Genomic DNA, 17,472 nt, shown 5'->3' with positions numbered 1-17,472 from the left:
CACTGGGGGGGGGGGAGGGGAAGCGATCGGGCGTCATGGACCCCTGGGCGGGGGCCATCTCGGGGGGCCTACGTTTTTGGTGCCGCTCCGTGGTTGGAGTCCACCACCGTGCGCATGCACAGACTCCCGACCGGAAGTGGGGGTCCCCGTATCCGCAGCCAGAACTGCAAGGAGCACTCCGGGGCCCTGCTGGCCCCCTGCAGATCGGAAAATCACTCAGGACCTTCTTAAGGAAAGCCCAGAGTGAAACTCCAGCGTTTTTATGCTGGTGTGGGGACATATCCCCATTATTGAAGAATCCAGCCGCATGTAGTACATCTTGCATGCCACTTTGCTGTGTATTCTATGCTTTAAAACTTACAAAATATAAATGAGGTATTAAGGTACAGGAATAAACATACTTAGCGAGGAATCTAATTTTCTTGGAGTTCAGAAGAGTAAGACATGACATGATTGAACCATATAAAGATCCTGAGCGGTCATGAAACAGATATGGAAAGGCTGTTTCCTCTTGTGAGAGAATCTCAAACTAAGGGTCAATGTTTAAAAATAAGGGGTTACCCATTTAAGACAGAGATGAGGAGAATTTGTTTTATCAGAGGGGCTTGAGTCTTTGGAACTTTAATGTTTGGTGATAAAAAAAACTTCAATTGTATTTTAAAGTTTTAACTCTGCACTGCAGACATCTGTCCCAATTTCTTAGTGAACATTTTTGTTAAGCTATCACGTTGCACTTAATGGTCTTTTAGTATGATCAAAACCATACAAAAAGAAACGCTTAACAAAATTGTTTTCTTGACAGCTATATTAACTATTTATCAGAGACTGATATTCAAATATACAAGAATCATTTATTTAATAATAATCCTTTATTGTCACAAGTATGAAGTTACTGTGAAAAGCCCCTAGTCGCCACATTCGAGCTCCGATTCGGGTAAGCTGGTACGGGAATTGAACCCGCGCAGCTGGTGTATTCTGCATTGCAAACCAGCTGCCCACTGAGCTAAACCGGCCCATTTAATTTGTATTGGAAGAATACACTGGACTTTTATATTTCTGGACATTCTACAGAGATGTTGGATCAGCAGTGCTTGTAATACATAAAAATAGAAAACCTAAAATAGCATTGAATATCAAAAGAACGTTTATTGCGTTACATATTCTATTTTTCAGATTGCTGGGTTTTATAGTTTCACTTCCTACACTTTCTCCAAGTTTCTAAGATTTTTGTACTTTGGCCGGATGATAAGCTTGGTACAACATCTGCAAGTCTCCAGTATGATGAGGCGCTTTAAAGAATGGGAATTAGTAAGGAATTTTACACTACAAAAATAATGTTTTCATGAGATATAATTGTTTGGAACAATTGTAACTGGGGCTTATAAATAACTTGCTGCCTTTCACTGTGTCTATAATTGATACAGATAAGAATAATAATTTCTCAATTCATTATTGGAAATTGAATTCATTAAAAAAAAATACATAAAATATAAATGCTGAGAGGTGGTACCCTGGCACAGTATTTGGAAATGGGTTTGCAACTGCAGTCCTGTACATGGTGAGTTACCGATCTCAGCTATGCTATGCTTGGGACAACAAATGGATAATAGGAAAGGAGAAAAAAATAAATTGGAGTGAGATCTGATTTTATCATTCCCAGTAATAAGTTTGGGGTGGCATTAGCAGATGCTGAGAATTGGTTTGCCACCTACCTGTTTAACTGTAATTGGTGCAAGGCCCAGGGGAGAAAGGCTAAAGGGCATTTGCCCTATAAAGACCCTGGATAATTTAATTCTTATTTTCAGGGTTACATTAACATTTTTTTTTTCTTGTGACTGATCCCTTTGGATGTTTCACATTTTATTCTTCAGTTCTAAAGAGGTGTTGGACAATTGCCACCCTTTTGGGAGCCCTCATCTGACTGTGAAGACTCCTCCATTTGTGGGGGCAGGGGAAATACAGGGACGGAAGTTTCTGGGACCACATCTGGAGAGGCTTGACAGCTCACAGTGATTTACCCTACACCTTAAGCAACACGTAGATTGAATGTCCTACTGGAGTTCGACAACATTTTGTGAGATCATTACACCAAGGTTCATTGATCGGTACGTGTAGAATTGGCAATAGGCACAAGAAAATAATAACTTGCACAAATTTGTAAAATAAATTGTGAAAAGTTGGATATGACTGCGCAGTTTCATGTTTATATGTGGGAAGGAGAAATGTAACTGACTATAAAACATTTAAACTTTACTTACATTGTGCAGCTGTGATCTCAAAACTCATAATCAGCAAAGTTGTAAAAGGTCCAATGTATATAGCAGCAGCAGTTTAATAATAGATACATCAGGCTGACTGCACCAGAACCAAATGGTTGTACATCTGCAGGCCATGACAGTGTAGTAGGAATAATGATTATTACATTTCATGAGTCCATCTCACATTATGCCCTCCATACTGTGAGCACAACTCATTTAAGTTAATATTCAGTCATATGCTCAGTACCTGACATACTGGCACAACAAAGAGGCAAAGCATGCCCCAGAATCTCATGAAGAGTTGTAGGTCGCCCCTAAATGTGAATATCAACATTTCAAAACCTGACAACGGTATGGTCACAAAAATCTGACAATAGTATGGTCACAACCTTAAGAAGCTGTTTGCAGCTAGAATTTTTATAATGTATCCAACAGATACATCATATAAGAATTGGCTATGAGCGCACCAAAGAGTCATAGAAACAACTACAAATAATCATAGTGGAAGTATCATAAATAGTTGGAAACCAATGGCTATTGGTAGCTAGTCAAGAAGCCTACATATTGAAAAGGGCTCCTGCAACACTTATTTCAGAAGAGCACTTCAGCTATTACAAACACATTATGGAAAAATCTCCAATGTTTTGTTAAAATGAGGGGCCATAATAAGACTAGTACACAGTAGGTGTGCAGGCTTTAATTGTTGTGGGTGTTTCATATGTATATTCTAGCATTCTGTGCACACAAGGTTGAACCCGTCTGAGGTGTCAAGCATTTCATAATGCAGGAAGCCGACATCTAATGTGCATCCATTCAATGGCTGCTGGATATTTTATTATCAGCCTCACATATCTTAATATTAAAAAAAGATTCCCTGCTCTAACAAGAAATCTACTCATTGGCTTCTGTCAATATTCCTCCTCAACCAGCCACATGGAAGAGTGCAAACATGTCCTAAGTTTGCATATCCTTCAATTCTCTTTCTTTTATTTGGAAAAGAAATTGGCTTGTCCCCAGCATCTACACTTTTTAAAATGAATAAGATCAGAAACTCATTAGATGGACAAACTCAGGTGCCAACATACTGTACCTTTGTGCCACCAGTGCCAAAAGATAACTAGGAATTATATTATCAATAAAGGCTGATCAGTTTTGCAACTTCTTTCAAGTAAGAGGAACAATTCATAAGAATTTGAGTAGCTCTAAATTACCTTTTCCATTTCAGGAGCTTCATTTATAGATGAGAAATAAAGGAAGAAACTGGCACAAAATACTCATCATGTCTGGCACCATCTGTGAAGGAAGAAACATCTAAGATTTCAGGTCAAAGGCCTTTCATCAGAACTGGAAAGTGTTAAATATGCAATAGTTTTTAAGCAGATGAAATGAGAGAGAGTGGGAAAAAGAACAGTAAGGAAGACCTGCGATAGTGTGGCGGACAGGAGAGATTAAATGACTGAATAATTAGCTGTGCAGGGCCAAAGATAGTGTGGTATAGGCCAAAAAAGGATTAAAGAAGCAAAATAAATACCTAGAGCATGGGTGAATGAACAGCATCTGAAAGCAAAAATAAATGAAACAAAATGGGGGGCTGGCAGAGATTTCTGTATGAAATTGTCAAAAACAATCTGGAAGGCTATAAAGTGCCTATTGAAAATTTAGTTGATGTTCCACAAGCTCAGATTGAATTTACGTAAGCACAAGAAATTTTTTAATTAGGCTCAATTTAAGCTTAAGGAATAATAGCACCTTATCTTTCACTTAGGCATTCTATATATAGCCTCCTGGGAATCAACATTTGAGTTTAATAATTTTAGATCGGAATCTCTTTTTTGTTGGGTTGTCACTACCTGCGATTGTACTGTTTAAACACCATTAAGCAGTTTTGTAGAAGTTACAAAGACATTTTAATTAACATTACCGAACTATGTGCATATTTACATTAGAGGGTCTAGGTATGGCGAGGATTCATGTATGCCCTTACATGTTGCTACCTAACTCTACACTGCTGACCTGAGCTCTAGGTCAGGAGCATTCTTATATCATCTGTGGGCAGTACTGTATTCATTCCCAGCTTAACCCTTATGTACCGGATTCTTTACAACACCTCCCCCCAAGTCTTTATCCCCAATAAACTGACTGACAATAGTTACTTAGAATTTGATTCAAATATTGTGTTGTCATAGGCTTGTGCACTTAACTTTAATGTTGCAACTATAACGACTCCAACCAATCTACTTTCTGATTAACATTACAACCTTAACAGCATGCATCGGCAGAGTAATACTACCCCATCTCCCCCCCTTCCGGTCTTTGAAATCCGATTTTGAGTACCCCTGTCACGTCTCATTTATCATCCGGTTGGGAGAGTGGTAGGATCTAGGGGCTGTTGATCTTGGTGGTGGATTGTTGGTTGGAGCTGGGAGCAGGCATGGCGTCATGCGTTTTTTCCACAGCACTATGCCTAGTTGGTTGGGTTCTTGCAGCTTTGGTTTAGTATCGTAAGTGGTGGCCGTTTATGTCTGGGAGGAGGAGAGTGGTATCTGTCATGTTGTTGGTTGTGTCCCATCTTCTTCTGCCTTTTTCGACATCTGGAAGCCTTCTGAGGTTAAGGGATAGCCGTTCTGTTGATGGAAGAAGCATAGTAGAGGTGGCTCACCTTAGTTGAGCAATGTTTCTATCAGACTGCTACCTGGTTCCAGCACAATCTGTGGTTTCATCACACTGGCTGGAAGTTGCAGGGGGTGTGTAGCTCACCATGTCAGCTGACTGCATCATGGTTGCTGGTGGAAACAAAGACTCTTCTGGAAGTTGTTAAAGCTCAAGGGGCGCTGTAGTAGCCTGCACTGCGGGTTGATGTGGCCTTTGTTTTGGGTAATGTCCTGAAAAGGAGAAGAACGGATCTGCTGTGCAAATAGGGAATAGAGCTTATAAACAAAGTCAACATTTGAAAGCATTTTTGTGGTTGAGCCTTTGGGAAAATGCCGTTCTGGCTGGATTATGACTGAAGGCTGGTTTCTGCTCATGAAGTCTTCTCTTCAGTGATTGTTCTTCCTTGGAGGAATACAATTCTTCTATGCCACCATTCAAGGGCACATTCTGTGATTGCTGTTCTACCAATTGGATTTTCAAGAGTTCATGCTCCTTCGTGAGAACTTCAACCTTCATTTGCCATTCTATGTTCTTGATCTTTAGATGTTCATGGACCTCTTTTGGAATGTAATGTTGTTTCAAGTTTCCTTGAAGATTTGTAACTGTTTACTTAGCTTTATAGTCTCATTGTTGTACCTCACGGCTTATTTCCGGAATAGTGAACATTCCTGAGCCTTCCATGTGATGCACTATCAATTACGACGAGTCGAGAGTAGAGAGTAATCGAGGCTTTATTAAGCAGAGATGTGTTGCCTCCTGCAACTGTTACTAGAAATGGTAGCAGCTCGGTGTGCACACACATTTATACTCCGCCTACTGGGCGGAACCAGCAGGCAGGGATCTACCCCCGTACCTGTAGGACAGGAGCCTTACTGTATTACCTCTAATACACGGATTATACAAACAGTGGTGACCACCACATTCACCCCTTGTTTAAAAAAAGAGTCCAGCGGGGGTGGTGGGAAAACTATTTACAAGTATCTGAGAATTTAAAGTTTATAGTCTTTTGAAAAATTCACAAATTTAGCCGGTTGGGTGCCTTGATCCTCCACTGAGAGAACCGCAATGCCGGTGGTGATGCAGGCGCCGGCTTGGTCGCTTGTGACTCCAGGAATGTGTTGTCCTCGTCTTCATCCCCGTGTGGAACCAGTGGGAGGACGGATCGTCCTGGGGCGGGGGCTGTAGTGAGGTGCACTGGGGGGAGGGTGGGTGGCGCCGGGGCAATCGGAGTGGGGGTGCCAACTGGTGTGGGGTCGTGGGTGGGGATCCAGCTGGTGCCAGGTCCCTGAGGGAGACTGTCCTGGCGGTCATCGGGGTACGCCATGTAGGCATACTGCGGGTTTGCATGCAGCAGGTGTACCCTCTCAACCAACGGGTCCGCCTTGTGGAGTCACACGTGTTTGTGGAGGAAGATGAGTCCTGGAGCTGCCAGCCATGTTGGGAGCGAAACCCCGGAGGGGGACTTCATAGGGAAGGCAAGGAGATGTTCATGGGGGGTTTCATTAGTTGCAGTGCAAAGTAGCGATCAGATAGAGTGGAGCGTGTCGGGAGGACCTCCTGCCAGTGGGAGACCGGGTGATTTTTAGACCGCAGGGCCAGCAGGACGGCCTTCCAGACCGTCCCATTCTCCCTCTCCACCTGCCCATTTCCCCGGGGGTTGTATCTGGTCGTCCTGCTCGAGGCAATGATCTTTCTGAGCAGGAACTGACGCAGCTCCTCACTCATAAAGGAGGATCCCCGGTCGCTGTGGACATAAGCGGGGAAACCAAACAGGGCGAAGATGGTGTTGAGTGCTTAATGACCGTGGCAGACGTCATATCGAGGCATGGGATGGCGAACAGGAATCTGGAGTATTCATCGACCACGTTCAGGAAGTACATGTTTCGGTCGGTGGAGGGAAGGACCCCCTTGAAGTCCATGCTAAGAAGTTCAAAGGGGCGGAAGGCCTTCACCAGGTGCGCTCGGTCTGGCCGGTAGAAGTGCGGCTTGCACTCAGTGCAGACCTGGCAGTCTCTGGTGATAGCCCTGACCTCCGCAATAGCGTAGGGCAGGTTGCGGGCCTTTATGAAGTGAAAGAACTGGGTGACCCCTGGGTGACAGAGGCCGTCGTGTCGGGCACGAAGTTGGTCCACTTGTGTGCTGGCACATGTACCTCAGGATAGTGCATCGGGTGGCTCGTTGAGCTTACCGGGGCGATACAAAATCTCGTAATTGTAGGTGGAGAGCTCGATGCTCCACCTTAAGATTTTATCACTTTTGATCTTGCCCTGCTGCGTATTATTAAACATGAAGGCAACTGACCATTGGTCAGTGAGGAGAGTGAATCTCCTGCCGGCCAGGTAATACCTCCATTGCAGCACAGCTTCTACGATGGCTTGGGCCTCCTTTTCAACAGAGGAGTGCTGAATTTCGGAGGCATGAAGGGTGCGGGAAAAGTATGCCACGGGTGTGCCTGCCTGGTTGAGGGTGACGGCCAGAGCGACGTCCGATGCATCGCTCTCGACCTGAAAAGGGTGGGTCTCGTCGATCGCGTGCATCGTGGCCTTGCCGATGTCGGCCTTGATGCGGTTGGAGGCCTGGCGGGCCTCAGCTGTCAGGGAAAAAACTGTGGACTGAATGAGTGGGCGGGCCTTGTCGGCATAGTTAGGGACCCACAAGGCATAATAGGAGAAAAACCCCAGGCATCATTTCAGGTCCTTGGGGCAGTGGGGGAGTGGGAGTTCCATGAGGGGGCGCATGCTGTCGGGATCGGGCCCTAGAACTCCATTTTGCACCACATAGCCAAGGATGGCTAAGCGGTTGGTGCTGAACACGCACTTCTCCATGTTATACGTGAGGTTCAGGAGTTTGGCGGTTTGGAGAAATTTGAAAAGGTTAGCGTCGTGGTCCTGCTGGTCCTGGCCGCAGATGGTGACATTATCTAGGTACGGGAAGGTGGCCCGCAACCCGTACCGGCCAACCATTCGGTCCATCTCACGTTGAAAGACCGAGACCCCGTTAATGACGCCGAAGGGGATCCTAAGGAAATGGTAAAGGCGGCCATCTGCTTTGAACGCAGTGTATTGGCGGTCCTCCTTGCGGATGGGGAGCTGGTGGTAGGCAGATTTCAGGTCCACTGTCGAAAAGACCCTGTACTGTACAATCTGATTGACCATATCAGATATGCGTCGGAGGGGGTACGGGTCGAGCTGCGTGTACCGGTTGATGGTCGGACTGTAGTCAATGACCATCCTCTGTTTCTCCCCAGTCTTTACCGCTACCACTTGGGCTCTCCAGGGGCTTTTGCTGGCCTCAATAATGCCTTCCCGCAGAAGCCGCTGGACCTCCGACCTGATGAAGGTCCTGTCCTGGGCACTGTACCGTCTGCTCCTGGTGGCGACAGGTTTGCAATCCGGGGTGAGGTTTGCAAACAGGGAAGGTGGATCGACCTTAAGGGTCGTGAGGCTGCAGACGGTGAGAGGTGGTAGGGGTCCGCCGAATTTTAGAGTTAGGCTTTGGAGGTTACACTGGAAGTCCAGGCCGAGTAGTAGGGCAGCGCAGAGATTAGGGAGGACGTAGAGGTGGAAGCCACTGAATTCTACGCCCTGGACCGTGAGTGTGACCGCACAGTACCCCCGTATCGCCACGGAATAGGATCGGGAGGCCAGGGAGATTTTTTGGTTGGTGGGATGTACGCGAGGGAGCAGCACCTTACCGTGAATGAGTGGATGAAGCTTTCTGTGCTCCCAGAGTCAAGAAGGCAGGATGTCTTGTGCCCATCGACCTTTACCGTCGTCGTCGCGGTTGCGAGATTGTGCGGCCGGGACTGGTCGAATGTGATGGAGGCGAGTTGCGGTTGGTGTTGGTAGGCCCTGGGCTACCTGCAACCTGCCCTACTCCATCGAGGAGGTCAGGACCGTCACCAGGAACTGCTTAATCTGCACGGAGTGCAAGCCGCACTTTTACCGGCCAGAGAAAGTGCACCTGATGAAGGCTTCCCGCCCTTTTGAATGCCTCAGCATGGACTTCAAAGGGCCCCTTCCCTCCACCGACCGCAACACGTATTTTCTGAACGTGATTGACGAGTACTCCTGGTTCCCTTTCGCCATCCCCTGTCCCGACATGACCGCTGCCACTGTCATTAAAGCCCTCCACAGCATCTTTACCCTGTTCGGTTTCCCCGCCTACGTCCACAGCGATAGGGGGTCCTCCTTCATGAGCGACAAACTGCGTCAATTCCTGCTCAGCAAGGGCATTGCCTCAAGCAGGACGACCAGTTATAACCCCTGGGGAAACGGGCAGGTGGAGAGGGAAAACGGAACGGTCTGGAAGACCGTCCTACTGGCCCTACGGTCCAGGAATCTCCCAGTCTCCCGCTGGCAGAAGGTCCTCCCCGATGCACTCCACTCCATTCGATTATTACTGTGTACCATGACCAACGAAACAACTCATGAACGTCTCCTTGTCTTCCCTAGGAAGTCCTCCGGGTCATCGTTCCCACCTGGCTGGCAGCTCCTGGACCCATTCTGCAAACACGTGCGGGTGCACAACTCGGACCCTCTGGTCGAGAGGGTACACCTCCTTCATGCTAACCCTCAGTACGCCGATGTGGCGGCCGGCAGGATATGGTCTCCCTCCAGGACCTGGTGCCCGTATGATCCCCACCCACACCCCCCCTCACCAACCCCACCCACCTTCCCACCGGTGCACCCCATGGCTGCCCCCTTCCCAGGGGGGTAGGTCCTTCCACTGGTCCCACCGAGGGGTGATGAAGCTGAAGAAGCCACGCTCCCGGAGTCACAGATGCCCGAGCCGGCACCTGCATCACAGCCGCAACTGCGACGATCACAGAGGACGACCAGGGCCCCCGACAGACTAATAGCTTCATTATGAAATGTACCTGTAAATAAATACCTGTAAATAATTTGTGTGACATGTAAAAGGCAAAACACTGTACCACCGACGGGTACTGCCATAACTTCCACCACTGTATAACGCTAGACCACCACCCCCGCCAGACTCTTTTTTTTAACAGGGGGTAAATGTGGTAGTCGGTATTAGGGATATTATGGTACCTAGGTTGGAGGTACCTGATGCTGTAATATCATTGGTGTTGGAGGTACCTGATATGAAAATGAAAATGAAAATCGCTTATTGTCACGAGTAGGCTTCAATTAAGTTACTGTGAAAAGCTCCTAGTCGCCACATTCCGGCGCCTGTCCGGGGAGGCTGGTACGGGAAGATACTGTAAGATCATTGGTGAAGCCTGCCTGCTGGTTCCGCCCAGTAAGACGGAGTATAAGAGTCTGTGTTTCCCTAGCTGCTGCATTCTGTACCTGCGCTGCTGGGGGAAACATCTCGTTCAATAAAGCCTTCAATTGTCCGACAATCTTGCTTTGGGAGTTATTGATCGTGCATCACCCACGATGTCCATGAGGGCGCTGTGCGGTCAGGGGTGTATGCCGTGCGGTCGGGGGCGTATGACTGTACGTTGCGGGAGGCTACCGTCAGTGAATTCGCGAGTTGCCTGGTCGCCATGAAGCCCTTCTAATAGGCGCTGGCGGATGTACGCCGACTGCATGCTCGTAACAAAAGCGTCCCTGATTAAGAGTTCTGTATGTTCCATGGCCGAAACTGCCTGGCAATCGCAGTTCCTTGCCAGGATGTGCAGGGCATGCTAGAAATTGTCTAATGACTCACCGGGGAGTTGTTGCCACGTGGACAGAAGGTGCCTGGCATAGAGTTTGTTGATCAGCCGGATGTAGTTCCCTTTCAGAAGCTCCATGGCCTCAGTGTAGTTGGGCTCATCCCGGATAAGGGGAAAAATATTGGAGCTCACCTGTGAGTACAGGATCTGGAGTTTCTGTGCTTCTGAGGGTTGTTCTGTCGCTGATCCGTTGTAGGCTTCAAAGCAAGCTAGCCAATGGCTGAAGGCCGATGTGGCGTTGTCTGCTTAAGGGTGCAGCTGCAGGCGATCTGGCTTGATGCGTAGTTCCATATCGCTGTAATATCTCTGCTTAATAAATTGATGCACTATCAAATTACGACAAGGCGAGTAGAGTGTAATCGAGGCTTTATTATGCAGAGATGTGTAGCCTCCCACAGCTGCTGCCGAAATGGCTGCAGCTCGGTGTGCACACACATTTATACTCCGCCTACTGGGCGGAACCAGCAGGCAGGGATCTACCCCCGTACCTGTAGTACAGGAGCCTTACCGTATTACCTCTAATACACGGTGGTGACTACCACACCATGAAAACTGGATTGTCAGTTTATTCAGAGTGATAGTAAACTCAGTTTGACTTAATGTTTGTAATGTTCCCCAGGACAAACCTGCACCTGAGGGACACTTGTAGCATTCAATGGTGCTTCAGCAAGTTTCCCTTTTCCTTTTGGTGCTCAGGTACTTTATCTTAAGTCTTCTTGTAATTTAGCAGAGTCTCATTGAGCCAGTTCTGCTGTCCTGCCATTCTGTTGCTCAAGGTGTTCTGTATTTTGTTGTGTTGCTGAAAGCTAATATTGTGGGTGCGGATCCTGGGAAAGCCTCAAATTGGGCTTTGCGCTGGGAGTCAGGTCGATCGTGAGTCTCCTGACCCACCCGGCGAGATCTGGATCTCGCTATCACCGACGTGAGATCCAGATCTGCATATTTGAACGACCCATTATTCTCATTTAAGTACCTGGACGCTGGGTGACTCAATGGACGTGTCTGTGAGACCTCGCCAGGGCGCGTTTAGTACCGGATGGTCGGGGACAGGACAGGCTGGTATCCTGGCACTCCCCCTGACATCTGGGCACCATGGCACGGCCAACCTGGCACCCAGCAGTGCAACATGGGCACCCTTGCAGTGCCTGGGACACTGTCATGCTGCCATGCTGGCACTGCCAGGATGTAGTGGGCACTGACAGGATCCCATTCTGGCATTACCAAGATGCCCAAATGCTGGGTTGGCACAACCAGGGTCGAGCCAGGGTGGGGGGGGGGGGGGAGGGGCGGGGGCTTGCCAATTGGAGAGGGGCGAGGGGGATTTCCAGGGGCCTCGACAAGGTTAGGGGGTAAGAATTAAACTACACTCACTAAAATTATCTCTATCTATTAATTAAACAATTATATCTTAACTAACTCTGCAATACACTATGAATCTTATTGTTGTCAGCTCCAGATCTTGGGCGGCATTCTCCCCTACCCGGCGGGACGGGGGGTCCCGGCGTAGGGGAGTGGCGCCAACCACTCAGGCGTCGGGCTTCCCCAAAGGTGCGGAATTCTCCGCACCTTTGGGGGCTAGGCCTGCTCCGGAGCGGTTGGCACCACGCCGACTGGCGCCAAAACCGGCACCAGCAGCCTTTCAGGCCCACCGCCCGGCGCCGGGGCTGGCTGCAAGTCCTTCACCGGTTCGCGCATGTGCCGGTGGTGGCGTCAGCGTCAGCTGCCGCTGACGTCACCACCGGCGCATGCGTGCTGGGGGATTCTCTTCCGCTTCCGCCATGGCGGAGGCCATGGCCGCGGCGGAGGAGAAAGAGTGTCCCCACGGCACTGGCCCGCCCGCGGATCAGGGGTCCCCGATCGCGGGCCTAGCCACTGGGGGCGCCCCCCCCCAGGACCCCGGGGGCCCGGTCGCGCCGCTGATCCCACCGCCACCAGAGGTGGTTCAAACCTCGGCGGCGGGAGAGGCCTCCTAGCGGCGGGACTTCGGCCCATCGCGGGCCGGAGAATCACCGCAGGGGCCTCGCCGATCGGTGCGGACGTCACCTCCATCGGCGGGGCGTGATTCCCGCCCCCACTAATTCCCGGGTGGCAGAGAATCTCTGCCACGGCGGGGGCGGGATTTTCGGCGGCCCTAGGCGATTCTCCGACCCTGCTGGCAGTCGGAGAATTTTGCCCCTTGTTTCCTCCCCGAGCCCAAGAGCCAATGCAATTTATGGTACTGTCCCTTAGCTTCCTCTAGTGGCTGGACTTAACATATATTTAACTCTTCATATGCTGTACATTTGTATAATGTCATAGGATGGGGAGGTGGCAGCTGAAAGAGGGAGGGGGAGATCGGGCCTGCTGGTCAAAATGTCGCCTCGATCTGTAAACAGCTGTTCCTGCTGACGCAACCAGCAGGAAATTTCTTTAAGTGTCGTCTCGGTGGGGGAAAACTCCCCAAGGCCAAAATTAAAATGGCAAAGTGTATTTGAATAGCGGGGTGATTCTCGGTGCTGCAGCCGCCGAGAATCATCCAGCTAAGCGCGTCCAAAAACAGACTTAATCTTTAGTCTGCTGAATCACGTGCACTGTGTTTGAATCTGCTCTTGAAGGACAAATTGCGGCTCTGTCAAATGTTTATTTTCTTGTTACACTCTTCCTTTCCAGCTGTGTCTCAGTGAGTACGTCTTTTATTTCTGACAACTTCAATGCAGCTTTTTCTGAAGTAGCCTTCAAGTTCTTTGCCCGCTCCTCGTGTTTTTCAAGGGATACATATTGGTTTGTCAAAGATTTCGGTGAGCGCCTTTCATGTCTGTTTACATGCCTGGCTGTACTTCATGTTAAGTCTTGCAGCTTGGCTTTGAGACAAATGGTTTTGACTTGTATCTCTGCTTTTTCTTGGTCCGCCTGCCGCAGGACATTTTCTTTATCAACCACTACCAGCTGTTGGGTCAAGAAACATATGTCTGCACGTCCTCCCCGTGTGTGCGTGGGTTTCCTCCGGGTGCTCCGGTTTCCTCCCACAGTCCAAAGATGTGCAGGTTAGGTGGATTGGCAATGCTAAATTGCCCGTATGTCCTAAAAAGTAAGGTTAAGGGGGGGGGTTGTTTGGTTACGGGTATAGGGTGGATACGTGGGTTTGAGTAGGGTGATCATTTCTCGGCACAACATCGAGGGCCGAAGGGCCTGTTCTGTGCTGTACTGTTCTATATCTAAGTCATCGAAAAAGAAATCACCTGGGTCTTCTAACCCATGGACCTGATAAAGATAACTTGGTGGGTTTCTGACCAGTGGTATGTCTCTTAGACGCCCTTATGTGGTTTGTTCAGGCATCGTATTTTGCCTTTACTTTGTTTTGCTGGGGTTTTTTATTGTCTCTTTTCAAGCTCCGCACCTCCCCAGCTTGAAGATTAAAATATCCATCAAAGCTTGTTGACAGTTCCCTGAAGCTGGTGTCGAATCCATCAATGCCCTACATCAGGACTACATGATGCACAAGATCAGCAAACTTGTAAACAAAAGCATTGATCTGGTGTTGCTCTGATTTTTTGCTGATACATGATGCAGTTAAGTAATGAGAAAAGTAAGGATGGCAAAAGCCCTGTTGGATTTGGTGTCGTGGAATTGTGATATATGCTTGAAAAGAATTTTGAAGTATGGGTATCCCTTTAAGAGACTGGAGGTTTTCAAAATGGCGCCGCTGATATTGCTGGAGGGGATGATTTTCACACGCTTGCGACTTTTGGCACAGCTTTTAAAATGGCAGTGACAGGCTGAAAGGAGGAAGAAACATCAAATTGCTTAATGGCTGCTGGTCGGGTCGGATCTATGAGTCAGATGAATGGCAGTGGCCTGCCGTAGGTTGGGTCGGGGGGGGGGGGGGGGGGGGGGGGAGGGAAGAGATCTCACACATTTTGATGCACTTGGGCTTTTATTTAAATGAAGGTTCCTGTGTATTTGAAGGTTTGTTTTGTTGAGCTCTGGGTCTGAGGTGGGCTAACGACGAACGTGCAACTGATCTTTCTTCCTGACTGATTTTTAAAAGTAATTTGCTGGCACGGTAGCACCGTGGTTAGCCCCGTTGCTTCACAGCACCAGGGTTCCAGGTACGATTCCCATTTGGGTCACTGTCTGTGCGGAGTCTGCACATTCTCCCTGTGCCTGCGTGGGTTTCCTCCGGGTGCTCCGGTTTCCTTCAACTCCCAAAAGATGTGCTTGTTCAGTGAATAGGCGCCAGAGTGTGGCGACGAGGGGAGTTACACAGTAACGTCATTGCAGTGTTAATGTAAGCCTACTTGTGACAATAAAATTATTATTATAATACCTATCTCATTTCAAACTTTTGCCATTTCTAATTAAAAGGCATTGACCTGAAATGTTAGTTCTGTTTCTCTCTCCACAGATGCTACCAGACCTGATGAATGTTCAGCATTTTTTGTCTTTATTTCAGATTTAAAGCACCCAGTGTTTTGCACTTGTTTTATAAATAAGAGTCAGATTTGTATGTGGTACCGAGTAAACATTTATCAGGAAAGGCTAAAATTACCTTTGCTATTTTAAAAATGTTTTTTTTTTAGGCAACTGATCTAAATCTGGAACCAATACATTTGATTCTGCGTACATTCTCAGTTTGCTTTATAATACTAGTCATCTGTCATTGGAATGGCTGCATTCAGTTTTTTATTCCTATGATCGAAGGATTTCCTGAAAATAGCTGGGTGGTAAAAGCAAATCTCACAGTAAGTAATAATCTTAATTATCTGGATTGATTGTTGTCAGAGATAACAGCAATACTGGTTGGAATATTTTCCATTCTTCTACCTTGTGACATCGCCATAATCTTGTCATGATATTAGAGTGATTGTGGTAATGTACTCCAATATTAAATATGATACGGTACACTCTTTACTTCATTGAGCCACCTGACCTAGAAGTTAGTGGTCAGATAACACATGTAAATTGTAACCTGACTGCAGGCCCAGGCTGTAGGCCTACAAAGCGTGTCCAGATTCTGTTCTTAATAAAGTTTGTTTACAATAACAATGTTGGTCATCCTGCAGTAGAAAACATGATGTCGGAAGTGAACTAAACGCAATAGTGGAAAGTCTGAAACCACCAACAGAACTCAATTTGGAGGGATATCTTGCCGGAAACTGGCGAGGGTTGTACTCAATGGAAAACCCCATTGACAGCGGTGGGATTGGTAGACCCCACTACCCTAGCAAGCTGCCTCTGCCACTGCTAAACACACTGCGGGGGGTATCCCACCTAACATTAGTCAGTACGTAACTCAGTTGAGAATACTATTCAGCCTTGGATGTGAGTTCAGACTTCGAACAGGTCAAGGTGGATGAACGCAGCTCCTAACTCTGTATCTTCAACACACCATTTGGATGCTACGTATCTTTATGCTTACCGTTGATATCAATTCAGCTTCTGAGGCATTCCACAGAACAGTGAAGTAGCTTTTTGAAGGGTTATATGGTACGGTAATCTATATCAATGATGTTCTGGTCTGGGGAGCCACACAAGAAGAATACATCCACAGACTGAGGCAGGTGCTGGCAAGAGCTAGAGAAAGCAACTTAAATCAGAAGAAGGAAAAGTGTGAAATAGGTGAGGGACTGAAGCCAGACCAGAGTAAAATTGAAGCAGTAGTGAACATGCCACCCTAGATGTAAGAAAGACTTAGGCAGTGTTTTGGAAGTGGTGACCTGACTTGGGAAATTCATTCAACACATGTCAGACCTGACAGCACCTCTTAGAGAACTTCTATAAAATTATGTAGAATGGCACTGGGAACAAAGTCATCAATGTTATGGGCCAGTGTTTAGAGAACAACAAAGTATATCATGAGTTCACCTGACCTACAACTTTTAATAGATTTTGGTTATGAGGAGCACAAGGGCCCACTTTCCAGGTGTTATGCAACAGAGACCTTAAGTATTTTTAAACAAAACAATGTTTATTCTATGAATCCCGTTAACATTTTATAAACACACAGTAAACATCTTATCAACTACCAACACAAATACGCCCCCAAAGATACAGTACTCTATACATAGAATTTACAGTGCAGAAGGAGGCCATTTGGCCCATCGAGTCTGCACCGGCTCCCGGAAAGAGCACCCTACCCAAGGTTAACACCTCCACCCTATCCCCATAACCTAGCAACCCCACCCAACACTAAGGGCAATTTTGGACACTAAGGGGAATTTATCATGGCCAATCCACCTAACCTGCACATCTTCGGACTGTGGGAGGAAACTGGAGCACCCGGAAGAAACCCACGCACACACGGGGAGGATGTGCAGACTCCGCACACAGTGACCCAAGCCGGAATCGAACCTGGGACCCTGGAGCTGTGAAGCAATTGTGCTATCCACAATTCTACCGTGCTTTAATAACTTTTAATAGGTAACCTTTAATAACTTTCCTAACAACATCCATAAGCCAAACACCTTTTTTTCCTACAAAACAGTAGGTTTGAATTCCTTATAGAAAACAGGTATTACTTTGAAGCTACCAAGTGGTCTGGAGCGATTATTTATCATGCAGAGAGAGAGACCAAAATACACCATCTTTGTTTGAATGCAGCTCCCAACTGAAAACAAAACCAAAAAACTCAGAGCCACAAAGCAGCTTCCAGCTTAAAACAAAAGTAAAAGACAGAATCACAGCCCAGCTCCACCCACACAATGACATCACTGCAGCCATTTGATAAAACACACTTCTTAAAGGGACCCTCACATGACACCAAGAAACTTTCACCAGTCTAAAGAGAACATTGGCCCAGACACCAGTGTTGAAGTATTATCATGCCAGTCAGCTAGTCAAGATATCAGTGGACGCTTCAAATGCCAGCCTGGGAGCTGTCCTCTTATAAAATGAAGC

The 17,472-nt window shown here is 47.4% G+C and overlaps 1 protein-coding gene across 1 annotated transcript in view; it reads left to right on the top strand.

Annotated features, from left to right (window-relative positions):
- Positions 1–17,472, top strand: part of LOC119969078 (potassium/sodium hyperpolarization-activated cyclic nucleotide-gated channel 1-like) — a 182,809-nt gene that overhangs the window by 50,153 nt on the left and 115,184 nt on the right. The window contains exons 4-5 of the mRNA XM_038802281.1: positions 1,174–1,308; positions 15,156–15,317. Coding sequence (XP_038658209.1) covers positions 1,174–1,308; positions 15,156–15,317 — 297 coding nt within the window. The remainder of the gene's footprint in view (positions 1–1,173; positions 1,309–15,155; positions 15,318–17,472) is intronic.

The sequence above is a fragment of the Scyliorhinus canicula genome, chromosome 7 (assembly GCF_902713615.1).
Source record: "Scyliorhinus canicula chromosome 7, sScyCan1.1, whole genome shotgun sequence".
Classification (NCBI taxonomy): Eukaryota; Metazoa; Chordata; class Chondrichthyes; order Carcharhiniformes; family Scyliorhinidae; genus Scyliorhinus; species Scyliorhinus canicula.
Note: the sequence above shows the minus strand (reverse complement) of the source record. Positions and strands in the feature narration are given on the sequence as shown.